Source organism: Colletes gigas, unplaced genomic scaffold (assembly GCF_013123115.1).
Source record: "Colletes gigas isolate AHSC1104 unplaced genomic scaffold, ASM1312311v1 Colletes_gigas_Sc00007, whole genome shotgun sequence".
NCBI lineage: Eukaryota > Metazoa > Arthropoda > Insecta > Hymenoptera > Colletidae > Colletes > Colletes gigas.
Genome location: NW_025106636.1, coordinates 10,118,613 through 10,143,798, shown reverse-complemented (window position 1 = coordinate 10,143,798; position 25,186 = coordinate 10,118,613). Strand labels below are relative to the sequence as shown.

Below are 25,186 nucleotides of genomic sequence, written 5' to 3'. Positions count from 1 at the left end.
TAACATTAGATAAACGAACCAAGTTAAATGGATTACTAGAATTCTATTAAAAAGCTAAGTAGTTTTCTGCATATATGGTCAGACGTGCTTCCTCCGAACTTGCAAGATTATTTTTCGAGGTGCTAACAATATCAAACTAGGCACAAGAATGTTAATATCCACTTGATACGATTGAATGCACTGCAATAAGAATATAACATAGGATTCAAGTAGTACAGCCGCACGATTAGTCAGGCAAACTCATAATACATGCATTAAAATAGTGTTTCCAGTATTGCATTGCATTTTTGAGTGTAAATATATATAAACGGTACACATCTGTACGATATAAAGCAGAGAATTCGGACACTGTCGAGTAAACAGTATCCAATAAGTAGAAATCTGTAAAATTGGTCAGACGTCCTTCCAATACTCCACGCTTTGAGGTTTACAATTAAATTTCTATACAATCTAGGTATAGATTGATATAAATAATATACTTTCCCATGATTTGGGAGTGGATTTCACCCATTTCATTGCTATTCTTGCTGTGAAAATTCAACGATCCCGGGCAGATAGAATTTCATGAACGTTGCAGTTTCGCGAACGTGAAATTTATTTCCCCAAATCTCCCTGACTTTTCAGATGTTTACAATGGCTCGGGACATCTAGCTTTCCTTGAGTCGCGCGAAGCTGACAATTTCGTTTAAGTGGCATATCTGGAACATCGTTTTACTCCGCGCCCGGAATTCCGGGCTTGGCTTTTTCTCCGCCTAACTGTATAAAGTTGGCAATATTCTGGCCAGCTCCTGTCAACCTTTGTCCACCGTGTGACGCGAAAAAGGAACTATACGGGCCGGGGAAGTCTGCATTTCATCGCACTCGTCTCCACTCTGGTCACGTAGCCGCGGCATAGAACAGTGGATTCTCTCAGAAAGCGACAACCTCCCACGCATCAATAACCCGCCACGCGCTTTTCACAACGTTATCCTTTTTACCCCCGGTACAGTAATCTGCTCGCGAATAATTCCAAACAATTTTTATCGAAACGATGACGCGGGAAAAATCCACGAAAATGCTTTTCAAACATCACGATTTTTCAATTGGTGAAATTCGTGCGTTCCACTCCGCAGCGTGTGACTGCAACGAATAAATTAGTAACTCAATATTCGCGGGATAAATAAACAATGAGTTTCATAACGCATGACATGCGATCGACGCTGATAAATAAATATTCAGCCGGCCTGTCTCTCCATAAAAGAGCGAAATAATCCGTTGGCCCCAGCGTTTTACAATTTTTTTCAACCCCTCCCCCACGAAACAGTGAACAGGTAACATTAAATGCATCGGCCAGGAAAACCAGTTTATCGAAATGATGCCGTAGGAAAAATTCATGAAAATGCTTTTCGAATATCTCGTCGGTTCCGGCCATGTGTTGCCGCTCGCCCGATGCATCGAAGTCAGGTCGATACGTGCGTCGTGGTCGCGGAAAATAATAGGGAAACTCGAAAAGTTTCGAGAGCAGCGGCTGGGGGCCCCGGAGATGCAATAGGAAGCCGGCGGTAAGCCTCGAGTGTTTAGTTTCCACGCAAAATACTAACATACGTTCGAAACGCGCGGGGGATACCGAAGCGATCGGTTCATCGCCGATAGCAATTTTTCTGTTCGAAACTGGCTGTTTTATGAACAGATCGTACGAGTGGAATAGGGTCGTCGGCGCCCAGACAACTGGAGTGGAGGCTACGCATACGTAGACACGGGAAACGCGATCATTCTGGCCCAGGCCAGTAGTATGTAACCGTTGATGATCGGACAAGTAGCGCGGTGAATTGAATATTTGTCGTTCATGGTCGGTTAACTAAAGCAGCATTGGTCGTCCATAGAAATAAAATGTAAACATAACATGACCTAACGCACCCAATTTCTACTTGTCTGTGCAAACATTCTACTTATGAATATGAGAATCTCATATTTGTCTGATCGAGAATATTCTACTCGTCTGGTCAGAAACTATAGTTGTCCAACAACAGGCTATTCCAGATCTGATTGTCTGACACAGGGCCATCCATTTTGTACATGTCTGACAAGGGACCGACCCCATCCTATCCGTCTAACACAGGCCCGCCTCCGCGCTAACTTGTCTGACACGAGACCGTCCCCAGTCTACTTGTCTGACACAGGACTATCTATGCTCTGCTTGTCTGACGACAGACTATCCATATTCTGTATATCCAATCAAAAACAGAGTAAGCAGACTCTGTCAACAAAAACACGTTTTGGGGAAGCTTGAGGAGTTTTCGAATCCTATCAGGTACCAAACGGCGAATTAGTTTATCCGTGTTTGCGATCACGAGCGTTTTATTGTACGGAATGCTTTGTTTCGCGCCGGCGATAAAACAATGAAATACAGCTACCTCGTGCCAACGTTCTTTATTCGGAATTGCGTTTTCTGGTCACCGAATACGTTGTCAGTGCTCCGTTCATTCCCGTTGATATTTCAAATGTACGTGTTTTCTGATCGTTCGCGAATATTTACGCGCTGTTCCCGCCAGAAGATTTCTGAGATATTACATTTTGGAAAAACGAAATGGTAAAGTGTTTGTTAGCTTTTCGTGTCGCCGTGTTTCCAAAAACACCCGGTACATGCAGCGAACGTCCAATATCTGCCGGTCGCGGGTGCTATTGATTCTTCCGAGTATCGCTTTACTATATATTTGCATCGAACAATCTGTTTTGAACTACAAACTGGAATCCCGTAAATCAAATTTAATGATCCTCTGGTCTACTAACTCAGCGGTATTATGGTCTTAATAAACTCTCCCTTTGCGCCTGTCGAGCAATCGGGATTTACAGAAAAATTTTAATTAACCGCGCTACACAATCGAATTTGTCAAAGAATCGAACACGATCAAGTGAAATTTAACACAATATCCGTATTTTAATTTTCATCGAGCTACGCGGAGCTTCGATATTAATTGCTAATTAAATTCCATCGCGAGGAATTTTATCCAACAGGGAGAAATAATTATATAACGTTTGTTCGCGCGATCTTTGAACGAAGATGCATAGAACAATTGCAACGTGCCGTCGAGCAAAGACCCACTGAACTCGCGAAATAAAATTTTGTTACTTCGTGCTTTTGATAGGAATCTGTAGGTTCGTAGAAGACGCAGCTACGTGTACGGGAACTGGTTGAACAAAACTTATACGAGTCAGACGTAGTTTCGTAATTAATTAGATAGAATCCGACACACTTCTCGCCGTGAAGTCCTCCAAAGGTTCATAGAAAAGCGTCTAGTTATGCCAGATTGATGCAACGAAACTTTCGTGTTTCAATCGCGAGCAAGTTTCGGTGAAATTCGACGTTAGCTCTGTCCTCGTTCATAAATTCTATCCTCGAGATTATTCTCGCCGTTTCCGCAGTTTGGTTCAAACATCGCCATTTCCTGCGCGACTCCGTGTCGAATAGATGCTGACTGCAATCGCGATACGCTAAATCGTAATCTCCGGGAATGAACGCACGCAATCAACGAATCTTCGTATTCATTTCATACCCCTACCATTCATTTATGCGTACTAAGAACGTTGCTTACGCCGTAGAGCCAGAAGTTCTCCGACGTCGCGAAGACAAACACCGTTCCACCCTCTAAACACAGTCTACCGTTTGATTTTGCAGCCATTTCGATCCCTCAATCGACCAACTGTGGTAAAAGGTAGTTGGAAAACTTTGTAGAGCTCTCAGATTAACCCAAATTAGGGGTTTGGGTAGAGAGAACCGTCCAGAGAGATCGTTTCCTTCAACAGAATCGTAAGGATAGCTAATACTGCAGTTGTTTCGGGTTTCTTACTGGAAAATTTGATGAAAAACAATATTTAGTAGGTGGAAAATTCTGTAGGAAAAATTCAGTGGGGAAAGTACTGTTAGGTAGAAAAATCTAACAACGCAAAGGGTTTAGTAGGTGGAAAAATGAAAGCATAGGAATTCCACAGAGGTAGAAAATTTGACAAAAAATCGAAGGGGGGGTCGTTTCGCGTACGTTCCTCGTGAGTGAATAGAAATTTGCCCGCGGACAGGAGAGTTTCAGCGTCAAGCAAACGGGACGATCCTTCGCGGTGGATTACACGGACCAGTTTCAAAAACTTGGTCGTTATCAGGGCGATTTGTTTCGCGGAGCCGCGGCGAAAATAATCCCCACCGGGGGAGAAAAAGCCTTAAGCCGTGCGTGCTGGCTCGCACGTGCAAACAAACCCGGGTCTTTCAGGAATTACGAGCACTACGTGACAATTCCCGCGCATTTAACAGGCTAAAACGCGCGCTCGCGAGTCCCCTCTACCCCCTGCTAAAGGCGGTTTTAAAGCTCGCCGCCATTGTTCCGCGAAGTAGGCGAGCAGAATGCATCCCCTCGCAAGCTTTCAGGATAATAGCGTCGAACGTCTCGCGCGACAAAAATTGTATGCTTTGAGCGTCTGTGTTTTGCTCGCGCGGTGTCAAAGAACACGTGACTTCGCCTGGCTGACAAGATACCGGGAATTGCTGTTTTGTCTCCCGAAGAGTGGTCTGGACGTTTCGATCGAAACACCTACGATGCGTTCACGCGGCTAAATGGAATCCGATCTATTCCGAAGATCCACTGTTCGAACGCATGCTGATGATCAAACTCTCTGAACACGTTGTATAGTATGGAATGATTCCGGTATTCTGGAAATCTAAAAAGAAAATTGAGAAAAGTCATTTACTTTTTGCAAAGTTCAAGCACAATTACGATTTATGTTACGTTATCTTATCGAGTAATTCATTTTACCGAATGCAAGAATTAATTGTTCCACGAGGACCAGTTTATACATATATTGTCATAAGTTTCGTCGACGTTAATAGCCGCCGTTTGGTACTGATTACGTTTGTTTCATTTATTATCGTTTCCGATGTTATTATTCGTATATTAAAATCATTTGCAACGTTATTATTTAATTCGACACAGTGCAGTTGGCACGAATGCGTAATTCTGAGGGAGTACGATTGACCCCGATTATTATTTTCTACTCGGACAACTAAAGTTGTTGATGGCGAATTACGTAGTCGGTATAATTGGAAATTAATTGTCAGAATTTGTATAAACACTCGGACGTTCGTGTAGAGCATCGGTTTACAACCACCTGCTGCAAAAATGAAATCGAGTTAGATTCTGCAGATTCAATTTCCCTAGGATTTTCGGCTATAAATTCGCGGAATTAAAGGGAAATTCGAATTAACAGGGACGAAATTAATGAAACTCGGCTGCAGCTCTCTCTCTCTCTCTCCACCCCTCCTCCACCGCTTTCCGAAACTTCGGGATTCAATTTTTCATCCCCCGTCACTGACCACGCGCCCGGTGTGTAACGTGAAAAAGGAAAGAGTCAATATTGGATGTACGCGATCAATTAAACGGGGGAAAAATAGTTGGCCGGACGATCGATGAATCATACGCAGGCACAATGCAGTTTCACTTTTGTATTACACTCGTTCAAAAGAATGGATCATCTTAAAATAGCTATTGGACGATGGAACAAAAGCTTGGCTTTCGACGAACGGGGATGGTCGGATTTCTGCCGTGACGGGTTAAGCTTCACATGGTAGGCCAACTTTAAATTGCTCCTCTTAAACTTTCATCGGCTTTCATAAGATACATAACTTAGAAAGTACTCTTTGGCCGGGGTTTATGTGTGCTCTCACTGGCGATGATCTCGCTGAAATTACCGTCTAACGCGGTGCCATCACGCCGCACTTAATACAAGAACCATTTTGTAGGTTTCTGTTTGTTCAACCACGGTGGAAGCCGACGATGGGAGAGTTGTAGCAGAAGAGTAATTGCACTTTCGAAGATTTGACAAGGGTGAATTTTTAGTAGGCGGAAAATTCGGAGGTTGGAAACTTTTAACTGGTGGGAAATTGTGCGCGAGGCAACGTTCGGTAAGCGTAAAAGTCGGGGAAACTCGAAGGATGGAAATTTCTGGTAGGCCAAATATTCTGTGGGTGGAAAACTTCACAGGTATACTTTAATAGACGAAACATTCGTAACGTAAACATTCCTGGAAGGTGGGAAATATTTAGTGGGTGGAAAGTTCACGGTAACACAACAAAGGTGAAAATTTCGGGAAGAAAATTGTTTGTAGGTGGAAAATGTGGAAACAGGCAATGCTTAGTTAGGAAATTCGATAGAAGATACTCCTTAATAGACAAGAAATTCGAAAGGTGGAAAATTCGCGGGCGGAAAGTCTCTGTAGGTGGAAAGTTCGTACCGCTGAGGACTTTAACGTACCGAAAATAACGATGTTCAGAAGTTTCCGATAAGTAGAGCTGTCAGAGGTGGAAAATTCTCAATAAATTTCGTAGGGTGGAAATTTTTAACGAATGGAAATTCGAAAGATTTGAATTGGCATTAAAAAACGAACGCTGCCTCGCGAAACGGAGACTATAAATCGATTGAACGGCTAAACGTTTAATGTATCAGAAATTATTCGGTGCCGCGATCCGAGAGCAAAGGTATGAATGATGAACAGGAGAATAACTCACGGCTGAATCAACGGTGTCGAGTTTTCACAGGTGCATAGGATTCAATAAAAACCGTCATAATTTAATGATCGAACGCCATCGAGCTTTACCGATTCAACGTTGCCGATTTATAGGTTTTCGTCGTTCGCGTGCTGAAAATGAGTAATCTGCTCAGATTATACGCCACATTTTCACGATCTATGCAGTTACAAAACCTTTTCACTATTTTTTGATACGCAAAACTGCCGAATAGTCTCAAAATTAGAACAGAGCGACGATTATTTTATTTCGATTTCATTTTTCCGTGTATCCGGGCGTGTTCGATTTTAATGAAAGATAAATTTAACCTCTGGAAAAAATGAATTTGAATCGTTCGAGCGAACGAATTATTCAATGAACTTGCTATCTCAAGGTCGGTGCAATTTTCTTTCCCAGGGACGATTTAAGGTTGCCCTTCCGGCGAGAAGATTCTCCCATCCGTGGAACATTTTCCGCCTATTAAAACCGGATCGCGTCTGATTCGTGAACAGGGAGGGAAGGGTGGGCATCAACGTCATCCACCCTTGGACGAATTTACCTCGAAGGTACGTGGCGTGTGAAGGGCTGGGCACGTTTAAGGTCGACGCGAGAGGTCAAATTAACAGGATATTGAAATTAATCCGTTCTGAATGACCCGAGGCTCATCCATCTTGCCAACGAAACTATACCCCCAACCCCCAAACCCTACTCTTCGCCCCTTCGCGCCGCCACCGTCGATTTTACCCTCGGTGGCAGAGAGTTTACGCTGATCTTGGGGCTATGGGTGTCAAACCCTCAGGACATTACCTCCCCTCTCGTAAGATATTGAATTACTCGCTTCTACCTGTTAGAGTTAACGAACAAAGTCGTGACTCGTGGATAACGAAGCAAACACGGGTTCCAAATTCTCCCCTCATTCGTTATTAATCTCCAATATCGGGCCTGTTCGTCGTGAAAGTTTCTAATAAAAATTAAATTCTCCCTTTATCCTGAGAACCTCGATAAAATTGTCTGAGGCAGGTTTAATTTGTGCACTTTCCGCCACATAATATATTTGTATGTTGAGATTATTAGTTTGATATTGTATAACGTAATTATTATTTCCCCCAAATGTGTAGACTACAGTTTCTGTTGGAACACGTGGGACATCACAAACGCACAGATTTTGAATTCTATACTAAACATTCTTTTCGGTATTCCATCGAATACTGTTGCAATTTGACAAATGTTTGCTACAGACAAAACGAGTATGTTCTATAGTTTTCAACTACGATATGATGTGAATTGCACGAGTGGGTGGTGAAACTCGAAAGGGACGTTACGAACCTTTTTCGATTGGCAATTTAGAATTTGATGCTTGACAATTTGTAATCCGAAGTTTGGACGCGAACGATACGAAAATTCGATTCCGATTGTATACAACATTCGATGTGAAAAACTAACTCCAATTGTGACATTGTTGCAGCGACAACTGTTTCAAAAAATGCATTAAACCTGGCAGAAACAGATTTTGAATGGACGGAATGAAAATAAAAATTGTTTCTGGTCTCCTACGATCGAGCGGAGCTTGGAATTATTTTCCTGTTTACATTCGCTTTATGTTTGGAGCCGCGAACGATTCTAATTGTTAATACGAATAAATGTCCGCAACAAGTGAAGCGCAAACACGCGAGTTTCGTCATTTCATAGTTCAGACGACCTGGTTTCAGACTATTCGAACAGGAAAATGCTTTGAACGAGGGCGAGTCAGTATCGAGTTCTAGCCGCTGGCACGATAAACAAGTTTCGCGCAAACTTCGAGCCGAAGAACGTATTGTCTCCGTACTGAGGAGAAATATAAATAGCTTCTGACTGACATTTTTGCAAAAATATCGGGAAAGGAATTTATGTGTCGAACAACATCGAGTTTCTTTTCTCCTCCCCCAGCTTGCTGTTGCATTCGAGCACGATGACCATTCGACGAAGCGTACATACTGTCATCCCTTGGGCGACTCGGATTTCACTGCGCCCACATGTTTACCCTTTTATGTATGCCAGATGTTGCATGATATCGACACGCATAAAATATTTACATTCCCAGAAAACACAACGGATCTGTTTCCAATTTTTTTTAAACCATTTTTAAACGCACTAATATCACGCCATTTGCATTCAGCGCACGTTATTTTAATATTTCGACATTTTTTAATTCGTTAACTAGAGAGTCTCCGTTAAATATTTCTGTGTATATTTTATATTTCATAATCTGATGGTTCTGGATAGAATTTAAAATTGAGCTGTTATTTTTGTGCTTCGTTGCAAGTACCGAGCATTTTTACTCGTATTAATTTATAACTTTGCAAAGTGATTTCGACCAATCGGTGACGGTGATTACGTCGACAACATTAAATACTGAACTTCTTTCCTCCGCGTTAGAAGAACGCGTACGAACATGGTTGTAAAACTGCGGAAGCATAAAACACGGGACTGAAAGTGCCACTAAAACGATCAAACTTCGAAGTATAAAGTTTGGATTAAACTGCACGCGATCGAGCAACCGAAATAATTGAGACGCGAACGATAATCACCGCACAAAAGTGCTTTGAATAAATCACGTCCGCTGTATAAACAAATTTCATTGGTTCGTCCAATATTAAATTCATAATTTACAGAACTACTAATAAAAAAATTTCTCATTAACGGATATATAAATTTTAAAATTAAAATTATTCTCTGTGTCGCTTATATGATTTATGACACGTAGTTTTGACTTTGGACAAATATCCCCCGACAGAACCTACAGTAATTACAATCTTTGGAAGCTCGAATATTGTTTTCTTTTGACACCGTGACAAAGAATTTTTATATTATTTTATGAATTAAGGGCAAAAATAATTACACCGTCGGATCAAATGTAACGCGATGGGTTTTTTACCTAAAATAAATTTCAAAGAACTGCGCTCGCGTTATATTCGAGCCGTAAAAATATTGCGCGTTACCGTGGACCGGTGCTGATTTAAAATTCCGTTGAATCAGGCTTCATCGAGCAACAGAGATACGGATGAAAGTAACTGATACCAAATGCAGGATCCAGCATGAAAATTCTCTTATTTAAAAAATTTATATTGAATACATCGAAATTCTAGAATAAATTTCACCAATTCTTAAAAATGATACAGAAATGTAGAACATATTATATTAATTAAATTAGCCAAAAACTTTAACGGCATAGATAAAAGCAAAAAGGCTGAAAGTACATATTTCCATAATAATTCGCAATTTTGGAGGTTGTATAACATTTAAGATAGCCTTATATTTCGCCAATACGTAACGTAGTTTTAATACGCCGATCGAGTGAAAAAACGAGCGAGATCATTCGCTGGAAAGTCGGGGAAAAGTTTTCAGAGACATCGGGAAAAGACTCGCGAAGGAATAAGTAAATTAGTCGATGGACGCGGGTGAAATCGATATTTTAAAGAGCGCGATAATTGCATCTGTTGGTAGGTTGAAATATCGACAGACGGCGCGCGAATTTGGCATTAAAAGAACCTGGAATAATACGGATTGATCGAGCGTTCGTTAACTGCCAGCGATCGATCCGAATTAATGCAAATGGAACCTAGTAGTTTGATCGCGTTACAGACCGGACTGTGCGCAGTAGTAGCGGAACGTTGTAAATCAGACCTAGCAGCCTCGGATCCGAACGTCTGACATAAGGACGCTTAATTGCCCTTCGCTGGCATGTCGCGAGATTCCTGCTAAAACCCTGACATTCATTGCTGTTTTTTAGCAAGAATGCATTTGTTTTCAGGCGTCAGACTGTTCAACAAAATGTCCATTATACCGTTCCCCATTGTACGCAGGATCCTTCGGTTTCCCTTCGCAGAATGTTCCACTTAACTTCAATACGTCGAATGTTTCCATTCTTCCCGATGATAGAGAGAAAAATTTCAAGGTTTTTTATAATATATAAATAATTGTTATAGTATATCTTTGAAATTCTGGAGAAAGATATTGTCAGGGAATCGATATTCCGAGACGCTCGAAAATTGTTATCCGGTGGTACAGGGATGGACGTTTATTAAAAAATGTCTAGAATCCTCGAGACTGGATTCTGTAGCAGAATCGCTGCTCGAAGCCAGCCGGATGGCAGCGTGTTTGTCCAACCGGCTGGCTACGTCTGATCTATGCGCATAGGAATTGCGACGTAAGCGGCCCTGTGCGGCGGAGTGAGTCGACAGACGCAGATTTAGATTAGACACGGATTAGTCGGGGCAAAACTGGCTGTTGGGACCCAGGTTCCAGTTTGGCCCTCCGATATCCGGCTGCGGATACGTCGAACCGCGCCACGGAAATTGCTCAGACGTCGTTCGACCATCCCCTGCCCTTACTCCTACTCGCCAACAACGTCGAAAAAGTAACAAAAAGAGTAACTTGTATTCTATGAGCCTTCCAAAGATGAACGATGTCTTCCACTTTAGATCTGGTCAATAAATATTTATATCATTCAACAAATCAAGTTTCTGCAAGAGGGTAGAACGTGCAATAGGACCTAAAGTGTTAAAAAACAGTGATGCAGGTCAATTTTTAAGCGAACGTCGTATTCTCGGAAGAGAACTAAGGGCTCTTTAGGAATTTATTCCAAGCAAACCGTACGATCGATTCATTTGAAATTTTCACCATTTATTTGTCACGCTATGGCTATTCAATGAATATTTTTTTTATGTTAGGTTTCAAACAAATAATATGAATATTATTGTTAATTGAAAAAAATGTAATATCTCCGCTTCCAATTGAGCTAGCTCAAAAAGTCGAAGGGTTTTACAACTCGCAGATGTCCATCTATGATAACAATAAGTATAATTAAAAAATTTTCAAAATTGATAAAATAGCGACACTTTATAAACATCTGACTCCTGTGTAATTTTGTTCACTTTACAAAGTTTTGAAACTCACCCTTTCTGAGTGGAAAATTCTGGTATTGTTGTAGAAGAGTGCATATATTTTTTCTGTAAATAAAGAAGGTAAATTACTTCTGTCTCTTGAAGAAATATTATCTTGGAAACAAATTATCTTCTGTTACAAAACAATTGAAGATTACCACTCCTATTTACTTTAACTTTTCTTCCCACGTTAAATGCGTTTACAGCCGTAGATGACGCAGAATATCAGCTTAAGGGAGCCAAGTCGACGTCCTCCTAGAGAAATAAATTTAACAAAGATTGTATTTCAATCTAAAGTGACTCCAGTCTGAGGGAGCTGCACACTGAAAATTGAAACATCTTTCCCTTGAAAGAATGGGATTTGATCAATGTAAATGTACAGTCGAAAAGTTACGCGAGCAGAATTCGGAGTGTCTCATCCTACACACAATATTCAGTATAAATTTACACGAAGTCCTAAGAACAAGTAGACTAGTATGTCCTAAAAATCCCAATCGTCCCTTGAAAAAATGTATTTTGTTTGGTGGTCGATATAATTTCAGTACTTTGAAATAGCCAAAAATCTACAGCGTTACCCTTCGTGGAACTTGAGGTCAAAGTCTGTCCAAGTTCAAAAGTTGGGCAAACGATTTCGAGTTCACTGTACTGCTTAAATTCGGGATTGGATCTTAGCTTTTGCAGTGAGCACCATTGGACGCGAAGAGGTTAGTTCTGGAGTAACCACACACATACACACAGATGTAGGTTTCAATAGGTTCGACTAGGGAGGCTATCTACAATCGATGAAGGTCCAAGTGCTCTTTATGTCTTCGACGAGTGTTTGACCCGACATTCCAAATCCCCACTTTGCTAATAATTAGGTAGCATGGTATACTGGACCAATTGTCTGCGTCGAGATGGGTAAAAAGACTATCGAGCGCGAAAGGGTGGTCTTACGTTGAATCAGACTCGAAACCAACCTGAAAAAATGGTTCCAGTTTAGCTGTCAGAGGTACAAAAACTGCGTGCCCTTTTAAGGGAAAAAAGTTTACTCCGAGACGGCCTGCAGCCCGAAGTGGTGTCAGGTTAAAGAAAACTAGGTAGACGGAATGGAAACAACCTCCCTGGAGAGATCGTGGTTCGATGAGTGTAAATAGAATCGTGGCATTATATGGGCATTATATCGGCATCAAGGAAAATTGTGTAGCGTCGTGAAATTTTGTGGTACGTGACTAGGCGGCGGAGAACGTAGACATAAAAAGAAGGGGGTTCGAAGTGCTGACTCATTCCGGTGAAATGAGTTCAGTTTAGAGTTTCCTTCGGCCTAAAGTGGCGCCATAGTTGGCCTTAAGAGGATCTGTTCAATTTTATGGAAACGCGTGTCTGTGCACGTGAAGAATAAACGAGGGTCGAATTTTCGGTGGAAGTCAGACGAGAACGAGCCGTATAACCGGAGTACTCCGAAAGATTGACCGTTTCGAAATTTTTCAACCTACTCGCCCAACGTCTAAGAGAGCCGAGCATTGAATCAATTTTTAACGCCGGTTCGATTAATCTCCCGCGCCAAGTGCCCCCTCTACCCTCTGCTTTCGATCGTTTCCTTCAAAAACGTTTTCGCTGTTGTCGATAATTTATCAGCGCTTCGAAACTGATCCGAATTTAACCCGAGAAAGAAGCCCCGTTATTCGGGTTAATCACGCGTTGATTAAGTGCGAGCAATCGATCCGCATTAATGCAAATGGAACCGTCGGTACGATCGCGTCGCTGGCTCGACTACTCGCAGTGGTAGCGGAACGTATTAATCAGACTTTACAGGTTCGAAACGGCGCCACTGACGTAAGACTTGCCAAACTTGACCCTCACCTTGAAAACATTCATCGTGAGTCCTGCGTGTACAATCTCGACTCATGTATTGTTAAAAAAATTTCTTTTCTTTTCTCAAAACGTATTTTTCTATACAAAGAACGTTTTTAAAAAGTGGGAAGACTCCCAAATAAACTAAAATGATTTTGAAATTCGGCAGTCTCCGATTCGAAGGGACTCGAAGAGCGCTCGGAAGCGGAGACGAGTGCATCAAGATGTTCTTTTTTTCGGTGGTGAGCAGCGGTGTGTTAGTTAGTACCTTAAGCAGAACAAGCTCGTTGAAATGCAAATTCCAGCCCCTGCTGGGCGATTACAAAGCCATTAAAGGCGGTACGAGCTATGCAAACGAACGCTTAACATTTTTTTACCTGTTCTGTAGGTACTACCTGGCCACGACGGAGAAGGAGTCCGCGGTGCAGCATCTGTACAGGATATCCATGCGTGGCGCGGACCGCAAACCGAAGTGCTTGAGCTGCAGCATCGTCCGTGAAACGGACAGAAGTCGGTGTCTGTACAACACGGCCAAGTTTTCCACCGATCATTCGCATTACGTGCTCACTTGCGCCGGCCCTGGAGTGCCTGACATCGCCATTTACAACAGGGTGAGTGGGCGTTGTTGGTCGTTGGTGTTGAACGCGGTTCGCGCTAGGGTACAGAGTGTACCAAGCATTATGCACGGCCCAGAAAACACACTCTATATTCGAGATAAAGAAGGATTATTTCTAGAAAGAATTACGAGTCGTATTGTGCCAATTTTAATTTACGACGAATCTTTCTCGTCCCTCTACAATGCCAAGATTTACTCCTACTCCTGAAATTCCATAGGCTGAGTTGCAACAAGTAGAGTTCTTTGCGAAAAGCTTGACCGAAAATGTGCAATAAAATTGTTTGATACGAGGCTTCGTTTCGGGGGCAACAGTAGCGCCATCTATAACTTAATCATATTTTTATCGATTCCTACCGATTGTTCGTTAGAAGCTCAAGTATTTTTATATTGCACATTTTTGTCTACCTCCATTATTTTTTGAGGTATCTTCACTAACTACGTTTACAACTTCTAGGGTAGTTTTCACCCCTAAACTATAAGTATCAGGCTATTAAAAAAATACGTGTGTAATGTTGTTCACTCTTCTACCTGCGTACCAAATTTCATAAGAATCGGAGGTTGCTAAGTGGACGATAACCTTTAGAAATACGATTTTCCTACCCTGTCTGGCCAGAACTCGATATTTCTACTTAAAATCAGTACCTAGTTTCCTTCGGTTTTACTATATTCTAATCAGTCAGAATAATACTTAATGCTTGTTTTTCACAAACAATAAATATTTTAACAGTCTTCAACAAGCCAATTCAATATTTTTGAACTTAATAAAACTAAATATGGCTGGAATACGGATTTCGAACGTTAATAAAACATCGATGGTTTAGTTTTATTTATAACATTCGCGATTCGCAGCAATGTTTAAAGCTTAATTCGCGCGTTCACGAACGAATGCACATCGTCAAGATTTATTCCTATGCACGAACTCGTGGACCAGAGACGGGAAAAATCCAGCTTGATCGCGGGAAGTCGCTACATAAGCAAACCCTGTCCGATAAATCGTCGATCTCTTGTACGTGTACCACAGTTATTTGTCAGTGTCCCGGAAGCGCCGGCACTCCACCGACCTCACGTTTCGGATCTATGTTTTATGCCCGCGCTTATTGTTAGAAACGTCCGCGGTTGGCGGAGAAGTAACAAATTGTCGCGACAGTTTTAGGCACGCTAGCGTATCACGAGCGGGGAGGTAGCCTCGTATCCTCGATATTCGAACTTCTTTCGCCGCCCGTCGATCTCTCACCCACCCCTCAACAGTTTTCTTACACCCTCGAGAGTTTCTCCATTCCCGTTGCGGCGGGTTTTATTCCGTCGGTCGATCCCGCCACGGCCTCCCCGCCCCGGAAAACGTGAAAAGTTTATCGAGATGTAACGCGTGAGATTTCATAGTTCCTAAATGGGCGACAATTTCGATGCAGGGTGTGAATTTCATCGCGACAAAGGGCTCCTTTTACCCTGGGAAAAAGTAATTTCACGTTTCGGCCATATGCTTGACCCTCTTCGAAATTATTCCATACGTTAACCCTTGCACGACTCGATCCTGAATTTTTTCCTTCGAGTGGAATAAATCGATGGCTCGCGGCACGCGTATCGTATGTCTGGTTTTCGTTTAATTTACGTGTATATCCTTTGTGTACCGTATAAATCTGTTGTAACGAATATTCTTTGTTTACTGTATGTTCTCGATTTTATTATTCTGTCTGCACCTACGTTACGTGTCAAAGGACATGCAATATTCATGCACAAAACTTGTCACTGCATAAATTTCGCACGTCCGTTCGAGTAGCATGTTTCGCAGACCTTACTTTCGCTTGGCCGAACTATACATAATTACGTCCTATACATTCGATAACAATTTTGTTTCCTTAATAGGAAAACGCAACGTAGGCGTGTAAAATACATAATATCATGTTTTTTAATTAAAATACGAGCAGTAACAGCATCTGGATAATATTATTTTAGTTATAATTTCTGTAGAGGATCAGCATATGGTTGTAACGCAGTGTTGATAAATACTCTGCTGAAAATGAGTGGTCTATTATGCTAATAAAACTCTCATCTACACCCACATATATCCGAAAGTATTTTGGAACAAAAAGTGAAGGGCTGCATAATGCAATGTTTCGCTTTCGTGATTTAATTTTAATCTAATTTCTTAATTCACTTACCACAATCTGCTTCCCTTTTCGTACTCTTCTGAGTGTTTTCCTCGTTTGTGCCGTGGTCGTATTTCACGACTCTGTTTCACTTGACTGTGGTGCTCCAAAAGGGTAGAAACTTTCTTTAACGGTATTCTGGAATGCAAATTTAAGAACTCGCTCTATAAAACATTTTGTTTTATATTCTATCACATTTAATTTAAACGCAGCCCCACGGTTGTTTCACCATTTCCTATCTTTTATTATATTTCCATTTGAATATATTTAAATGAAAATTGAAGGTACGCGCTGTAAGAATCCTCCGTCCCCATAACTTTCATCTAACTTCCTAATTGAATTTTAATTTAATTAAGTAATTTTCTTATCCGCCACGAATCTTTACAAAGGATTAAATCTTCGTTCCCCCCTCGGTTCGTTTCATTTCGGTGTATCCGAAGCGTGAAAATTTGTTTTGAAAATATTACGATTCCATTGTTCGCGGTGCTCTTGAATATTAATCAGACGCAAAACTATTCGTCACTTCATGAATCGTCGGTTGCCCGTTTTTCATGCACCACCGACGCCATTATAAATAAACAAGCTATTTATACGGCGAAATGGCACGTTTTATAATCGTTTGACAAATCGTTGCGGGGCCACGCGGACAACAATTTGTCGCGGTAAAATCGCGTTTATCAGAGACGAGTACACGCAACATGAAACTGTTATCAGCGAGTCGAATTAAATAAATTTTACCACCGCTTAACAAACAAACACGATCCGGCCGGGTCGGCCATTTTGCGCGGCCTACGCGAAAATGTATACGAGCTCCGATGTCTGACAACGATTAAACGACAAATAAAGTGCATTTGTAATCGCGATTCTCTCGAATCGGAATCAAACGTATCGTTCGTAACCATTCAGGCTCGATATAACAATTCTACGCAACAGATAGCTAATACAGACTTACGTAATCGAATACCAGTACTCGAGTACTGGTGACTTCATAGTAGAATTCAAATACTCGAGTACTAGTAACAGAACTTGACCTAAGTGACACGACTCAAATATTCGAGTACTAGTACATGAGTAGCAGGGCTCAAAAACTTGAGTACTAGCCCTAGATCTTGGATAACATGAATCACGTACTCAAAAACTTGTATAGTAGTACACTTCAAATCCCTGAATATCAGAGTATGAGTATTACAATTTGAGTAGAGGGATGAAAGTACTTGAGTTCCAGCAGCTAAGCAGTATAGCACAAATAATTAAGCACAAATGACTCAAGTACTGGCATGACTTGAGTACCTGAACACTAGTATTTGTGGATCCGAACTCAAGTACTAGAATACCAGTGCTTAAATAAGACGTCTCAAGTATTTGAGTATCGATAATACTGTTCCAAAGTACTCCAAAGTATTTGAACTTTAAATACAAGCTACTCAAAGTGCTGTGATGTCGCCTCCCATGGTCACCACCAGAGGGGTCGCGCTCTCACAAGCGCTCGACCGACTTCCCAATATCCCAGTCGTCTAAGGCAGGGTCTGCTAAAAAGCTTTACTGACGAGTCCACTAGCAGGCCCGGACGAAACGCACCCCCTCTTTTCCTTTTCTGCCTCCTACGATTGTCACGAGTTCCTACCCTCAGCAAAGCAGCGCTGTACAGTGCTAATTCGGTATTCAGGCACACATGCATCCTTTGAGCCTCGTTCATAAAAATAATACCATCGCCTTGTAGAGTATTCTAAGTGGATCCAGAGACATCCCATCGGTTTCTACTTATCCCAGTCCTAATAGTATCAATTTCATCGAACGAGGAGTCAAGCGAAGGCGTTAAATTTCGCGCCTTTGTCCTCTCCCCCATCCTCGACGTCGCAGTTTCAATAAACAGAAGTGCTACGCCGCCTTACAAGACCACTCGTTCCTCCCTCGGATCAACTTGGCGCTCGATTCAAATTCATCGAGAGGATGCTGAGAACAGCCGGTGTAAAGAGTATAAAAAGGGAAACGGCACGGTCAATGGGAAAGCAATAGCACGTCGGCAGTTTCGTTAGAGGGTGAATGGGGGGATGGGGGGGGGGCGTTCGATTATCCAGCGCGTAATTAGATTATCCGAAAAAAGGCGGAACACGATGAACGGGAATTGAAAGGAGCCGAAGCGTCACAGAGCGTCGCCTATCGCGATTTACGAAAACGAAGAGAAGAAAGGTGGGAAGCAAAGATTCGACTGTTCAGCTTCTTTATCAACCGTTCAATGCTGGACGATTACAGCTGGTAATCGGCTTTTCTCGCGGACAAGCGCCTTCCCCATCCAGACCGACGTCGGAAGAACTAATTTCCTTCTCTTAAGAGGAAAACGATGAATGGAAAGTGTCTTGTTCTTGCATCACCGAACCTCTGTCTCCAGGCTGCGCCCAACGATGCCCGCCCGTAATATCGGAGTGGAAATACTCTGCTCGCTGATTTTAGATGTCGAATCTTTAATGGGGTACGAAGAACGTCTGGCAGAGATGGAATCCTTCAGGAAATTAGACTTCTCCTTCGCGTTCAGACTTCTTCCGCGCAGTTGCTGGATGTTTTAATTATTTCCACGAAACTTGAAGACCTGGGGAGATCTGTTGGTGGATTGAAACAACTACTACTGTATCGTGACTTCGTACGACGCTAATAGTGGATCGTAGGTACCTAACCAAGGGGGTAGATCTCTATACACCACCTGGGGAGTAGGTTACGACTCCTACAGGGACGTAAGGATCCTGAAAAAACGCTTGCATAGTTCTGCAACAGCATGAGGGATCATGTAAGACACCTGGTGTGGTGGTGGAGCAAGTCATTAGGTTCCTAATAGTGATGCAGCTGGTAATAGCAATTGGAGGAGTAGCTGGTGACCCTAGTAAGGTGCAAGAATCCTCGAGGGCCGCTTGCACAATTGCAAACGTCACCTTATCAGATGACGGAACCCATCATATTATTAATATGGTAATTCCTGGCACGCAAGGAAAGAATTTTAAGGGTCCCATCAGGATCCACGGAGCCAGGGTTTACCGTGGCAGACGCGTAATCGAGCCGGAAGTGAGGACGATAGACCGGAACGAATCTCGTAGTCGATCCTCGGAGGGATTAACGCTCGCGATGACGATTTATAAATTCCAGCAGCCACGTGGATCCCCGCGGGGACTCACTAAATCCGTCGACTGGGCGGAAGATTAAACGCACGGAATAATACATTAAACTCAAGGGTGTCTCGCCGTTCGGTAAGAAAACGCGCCGCTACGTGTTCGACGTTGATGCATTGTGGCTTAAAACTTGGGCCATCTGTTTCTGAGATCGCGCGACCAGTGCGCGAAGCCTTCGATCGCGCGTCAGAAAGAAAAGGGGAGGTTGTGTCATCCTTCACGCGAGTCGCGGCGAAATCGAGGACGGGGAAACGCGTATCGCTGATTTGAAAAGACTCGCGACTATACGCCGTACGATACGGGGTATAGTCGTTTTCGACTATTTCTGTCGCTCGAAGCTATCGACACTCGGATAAATTTTATTGACAGTGAGAAAACCCGCGATGGTTCTGTTCAATCTTGTTACTCTTTGTCAGGATAGAACTTCGAGGCTTGAAACGATAAAGAAAAGGGGGAGAATAAGACGGGCTTACGCGACTGGGATATATACATGTATGTGGTATATCTGATCGATAGAAATAGATGAAGACTATAGTCTGTAAATTATTATTTATACTTGCACAATTGCTGACTGTTTTCTGTGTAATTTTATTCGTATTTGATTGCCATGACTTAGAAAATATTGAACAATTTCAATCGAAATAGAAAAATTGATTTTTGTTTGTATTTGGGTCGACGTACAACTTTGTCCTGCAGGATTTGTTGCTATCTCCAATCGGGGTTAAGTTGGGATTTATCCCAGTTGTGTGACTCGCATTGTACAGCGCTTTGAAAAGACTTTCGCCCTTTGATTTGCCATTTTTAAACAAAACAGACACGCCGGGATAATGAAACGATGGAGTTTGTGCAAAAAGAAATCCTAAAATATTGATTAATCGCCCGCTTGATTATCCCCTTGAGGATGACTTGGTCGGACACTCATTGGGAGAAATAGTGAAATGGGGCTAAATTAAGGGTTGGAAGTCGCAGAGATCCCACGGGAGGGAGAAAAGAAGCTTTCGAGTATCGATTGGACGTTTGAAGCGACTTTTTCCACTGTTTAGATACAAATTCGTTACGGTACCGAGCTTTTACTGAAGTATTCAGTATTTAAAAGGCAGAAGTTCTTAAACAACATATCCGTAGAGCGTTAAATAAATTTATTAAACATCAAAAACGAATTTTTATACAAAATCGTCAACAGGTGCTGAAATTTTTCGGTCTAAAAAAAAATCTCAAATCATTCGAACAAAATTATTTTTAGTTGCAGAGGTCAATTACAATCATTTTTAGTCAATAGACATACCCTCGAAATGCTACCTACTTTCGAGAAAAAAATTCCTTACGGAAAATTTCATTTCTGTTTCGCGAAATTTCATGGGTGTATATAATGTGTCTTTCTTATTTTGTTCTAGGAATCTTCGAAATTGGTCACGTGGGAAAGCAACGAAGCAGTCTCGGAGATTATCGCGGAGAAATTGCAGCCAGTGGTACATCGTTACAATGTACCGATACCTGGTGGGTTCAAAGCTCGAGTTAGACTACTGATTCCACCCAACGCTGATTTGACCGGGGCCACGAAGTATCCAATGCTGATTTTCGTGTGAGTACTCAATATAAGAAAGTGTGGTTATTATTATCACTCTAAATTTGACCCCTCCCCTAATGGATTTTTGCGTTTCTCGATGTTTTGAGTTGCAAAGAGAGAACCAATGTATGTACCAATTGTGGCGTCCTTGACTTTGAAATGCGGCGCGACGTCTCAAAATGTTTGTCGAGAAGTTTTTGCCAGTAAATTTGATCGTAAATTAATACCGAAGTTCTATAATAATGTTACCCAAGTTTCTTGTTCGCCAGTATCGATTGCTCGACGAGAACGATAATCCACAATTATTACAAAATTTATGTCGCGCGCGAGAGAAGCTTATTAATATTGTTTGCATACGATTTTCGTTCAATATCGAAAGTTAACACGCGGAAGTTTAATTTTTGTCGTTAAGTGGCCACGAAGACACTGTACAGCGGCGTCAGCGTGAACTTTTAATTGGAAATCTCGCTCGTTTCGGGTGATTAATAACATCGGATAATTAATCCCAAATACAGCGAAGTTATTAACTACCGTTCCGCGGTATATAAATTATTCATTGTTTGTAATTAATCTCGCATTATAGTCGTATCGTGTGATTAATGAGTAATTAAATGGAAGTTTATTTACATATACCGGCGTATCTTGCAACGTAGTTTTTCGATTATTATTTTATACACTCGGCACTGTTGCTATATTCATGTAAATATCGCAAAAGACGTTATTGCAACAGTCGCGTTATAATAATCGTGTAAAATTTATCTCTCGTCGTCGCGGAAAATATTGAAGCGATGGAAATTTATTCGAGCGGTCACGAATCATAATTTAAACGATTGCAATGCAAATGAACGATCGTCACTTGTCAGACACCGACAACAAAAACGGAACCGCCGCCTTCGAGTCTAATGACTTGCACGATTCCTCATTTCAGCCCTCCGTTACTTCCGTCAATGTACACAATGGATCGTAAAACGTTCTTCTATTTATAACAAATTATAAATATTTATACGCTCCTGTCGGCACACCGTACGAAGATTGATTCGTCTTTCAAATTCTCTTTTACACCCTTTCCTCGACCGCCCAGAGAATTATTTTTATTATGGATCTGATAACACTTTAATGTTCTCGACGATAAATCGATAATTAAAGTTAGAAAAAAATTTTTATACAGACTGTAGTTTATACAAAAATTGTACAATATAATCATAGCTGCTGGTTGCTAATTTATAATATCCATTGCATTTGTACGAAATTCTCGCCGGTACCACGAATAAAGAACTGTTTAGGAACGATGAACGATTTAATTGAGCCCGATCTCTCTGCGGGCGGCCTTTGTTTCGTTAGGCGTTATTTTTCATATGCAAACACAGACACAACCGTATGAATACGCTTTAATGTCTTCGGGAACGGATACGAATTATTCCCTGGAGAAAAACGAAGAACGGCGGCGTCGCGCGTCAGGCGCAGCATATCATTTATCAAAAACTTTTTGCGACCTTCTATTCTATTAAAGGGTGTCGCGAAACGCCGGAAATATCGCCGCGAAATTCATTCGCCTCTATGTAAACGTGCCTCGTGAATTTTTATGAAATCGTGCGAGATTAATTCGCTTCGAAAATGAAAATTAACGAATCGAATTTTCCCTAATGCTTTGCAAATTATTCGAATTGTTATTCCAATACAATTACTACTATCTATTTCCTCTCTTTAAATTTCAAAAATTCAGTAAGGTCGACTATTCGTCGACAGATTCTAATCTCAAAAGGTTACTCATTATGTTCGACTATAGTACAATTTTAATTGCAACTGCGAACTCAGGTTTCCATTGCAGTTGAAACACTATTTGTGACTATTTGAGGCCTTAAGGAGGCTTTGTGACATTGCATCTATACTTTAACAAAAAAAAGTCCCTAGCTCTGACACCAATCAGGAGTTGGGAACTCACCTCTTTACAGTTCGAAATGTGTACTTCAGTCATATTACAATCAAGTGGCGCGATTTGCTTCTTCTCAAAGATGGCGGAGACCTTTGGGGACGTTTACAAAGTACATCACGCTAAATTCGCCTGATTCTGATTCTTCCAGAAACAAAATACCTATATAAAAAGAATAATAACTATCTATAAGTGTCATGAGTCCCTTAATTTTGACGGATTCCTTCTTTCTTGTTGCAGTTACGGTGGTCCTGACTCCTACCAGGTCACGGAGAAGTTCAGAGTCGATTGGGGCACGTATTTGGTGACGAACAAGAGCATCATCTACGCGACCATCGACGGTAGAGGTTCCGGTTTAATGGACAACGCTATGCTGTTCGCTGGCTATCGTAAATTGGGAACCGTCGAAATCGCCGATCAGATTAACGTAACCAGGTGAGGTTTCGAGCAAAACGAAAGAAACTTTCGTTGGTTTTGCATATCCCGTTACGGTCAGTGCAATTGTTTCGTTCTTTCGTTTGCCTCAAGTACGGGTAGAATTGTAATTGTATCGTTCTGTGTGCCCCAGGATGCAAATTTCGTCCCAATTTAGTATGTCCCTCGCGCTATAAGTTCACTGCCCGAGTATTTTGATCGTTGAGCACGGGTTGTAACTTTGTTATTCGCCGGGCGACAAGATGCAAACAAGTTCTAACTTCGTAAGACCCGGTCCAGGTTTGCCATTTATATTATTTTCGTCGCAAGCTACGATCGAGTTTCGATTCGTGGTCGAGAAACATCGGGGCAAAGCGCTTACAACGGGGCGAGACCATAACCTCAAAAGTATTGGTGATATTGAACGAAGTTCTAGGGTTTTAAGGAGTACCAATCTCAAAAAGATTAATTTCTTTCTTAACTAGAAGTATGGATATGATCAATCGTCAAATAAAAATGCAAATTTCGGAATGAACAAATCAAAATTGAACTGCTCGGGTACTGCTACACGTTGACCTGATTGGTCATTTATTATTCAAATAAAATTTTGTCCAATTTCACTGATCTCGTATGCCTCGTTCTACGCTACAATAATTTATCTAATCGAATGCTCGTCCAGCCATTTTGTTTTTCAGTGGAAAATGGTGACCCAATTCCGATGATTCAGCGATTAAAATGCAGATCGATCAGAATTTTATAGTCTCGCGATGGCAGTCCTAATTCCTTCCTTCTGCCTATTTACATGTAAAATCGCCCTCGTGCAATTTGTCGAATGTCGCTCTAGCCCCGTTTCAAATGCAAAAAGACGCGACGACCCTTGTTATTCTATGAATTTTTAATGCTCATACGTCAACAAAAGATCCGACATCGCGGCCGATTTATATTTATGGCTGCCGCCTTTCGCGATCCGCAACAAACCGAACCGACATTTCGGCTGACGTCGAGATAACTCAAATTTATGACGTTCCAGTAACTCGTTTCTCCCTTTTTTTTTTTTTATTCGAACTTTTATTTGACTCGTTCGATCGTTGCCGGCAGAGGACACAGCGAGTGCGGCCGAGCTAATGCGACGCTGCTTTCGGACAAATTCACGTAGAATGATTAGAAAATAGCTTCCAATTAGACGGGACACAAGAACCTGAAGCCCTGAGAGCAGACAAATAGGCGAATTCTCCAGAATGGGGGGTCTTCCAGCGGGAGAAAAATAGGTTAAATCGTCCGCGATAGGGAGAGCGGGTTAGCAACGAAACTTTGGTGATTCGTAACGGGAGATCTCTACGATAAGGAACGGGACTTGGGTATTTCGAAACGGGGATTGTTTAGACTACTCGAGTTGAAGCGGTTAAGTAGTGTGCAACTGTTAAATGACTTGTATGCGGATCGCTGAATCTCTAAATGGAAGTGTCCGAGTGTCGTAGTTGAAATATCGGTTGGAAATTTGGACCCCAGGACCAACCTATCCGATCTCGTATCTATCAGGCTATTGCTTCCTGACCCCAGGACTCGCCTTCAATCCGTTTATGCGCTTATATGCAAGGTTCAAAATCAAGCATGCTGCAAACTATCATCCCCGACAAACGGTGTTCTAAGCATGACCCGTGGGAGACTCCTAAATCTGTTTTCAGCTCAGTTACAACTGATAGTAATAATTCCAAACGAATCCACCAACTTGAAGTAGTATTATCCTCGTAATCCAGACTCCCTAAATCCCATCTAGGACTTGGACCGATCCTAGATGATATCTCCCAAGTGTCCATAGATCTCTTCCTACCCTAAACTCATCATTTGCAGCACTCTGTACGAGAACTCCAATGGTTAACAATTGCTGGACAAAAGAGCCGAAACCCTTTTGAAGCATTTCCGCGTGAAACGAAACCACGACGCGTGTAAAATTAACGACGCAGAAACGACAGCCCCATTTTTCGTCCCGTTTCCCACATTGTCGAGCCTCGAAATTCAAATGTCCCTGTTTCCTTTTTCTTCTCTGCTTGTTCCCATCGACCGAGAACCCTT

At 41.8% G+C, this 25,186-nt stretch overlaps 1 protein-coding gene across 7 annotated transcripts in view; it reads left to right on the top strand.

Moving 5' to 3' along the window:
• LOC122396135 (venom dipeptidyl peptidase 4-like) overlaps positions 1–25,186 on the top strand; it is a 203,844-nt gene that overhangs the window by 165,346 nt on the left and 13,312 nt on the right. For all 7 annotated transcript variants that reach the window (XM_043394280.1, XM_043394279.1, XM_043394276.1 and 4 more), the window contains 3 exons: positions 13,670–13,892; positions 20,597–20,784; positions 22,940–23,134. In XM_043394280.1, coding sequence (XP_043250215.1) covers positions 13,670–13,892; positions 20,597–20,784; positions 22,940–23,134 — 606 coding nt within the window. The remainder of the gene's footprint in view (positions 1–13,669; positions 13,893–20,596; positions 20,785–22,939; positions 23,135–25,186) is intronic.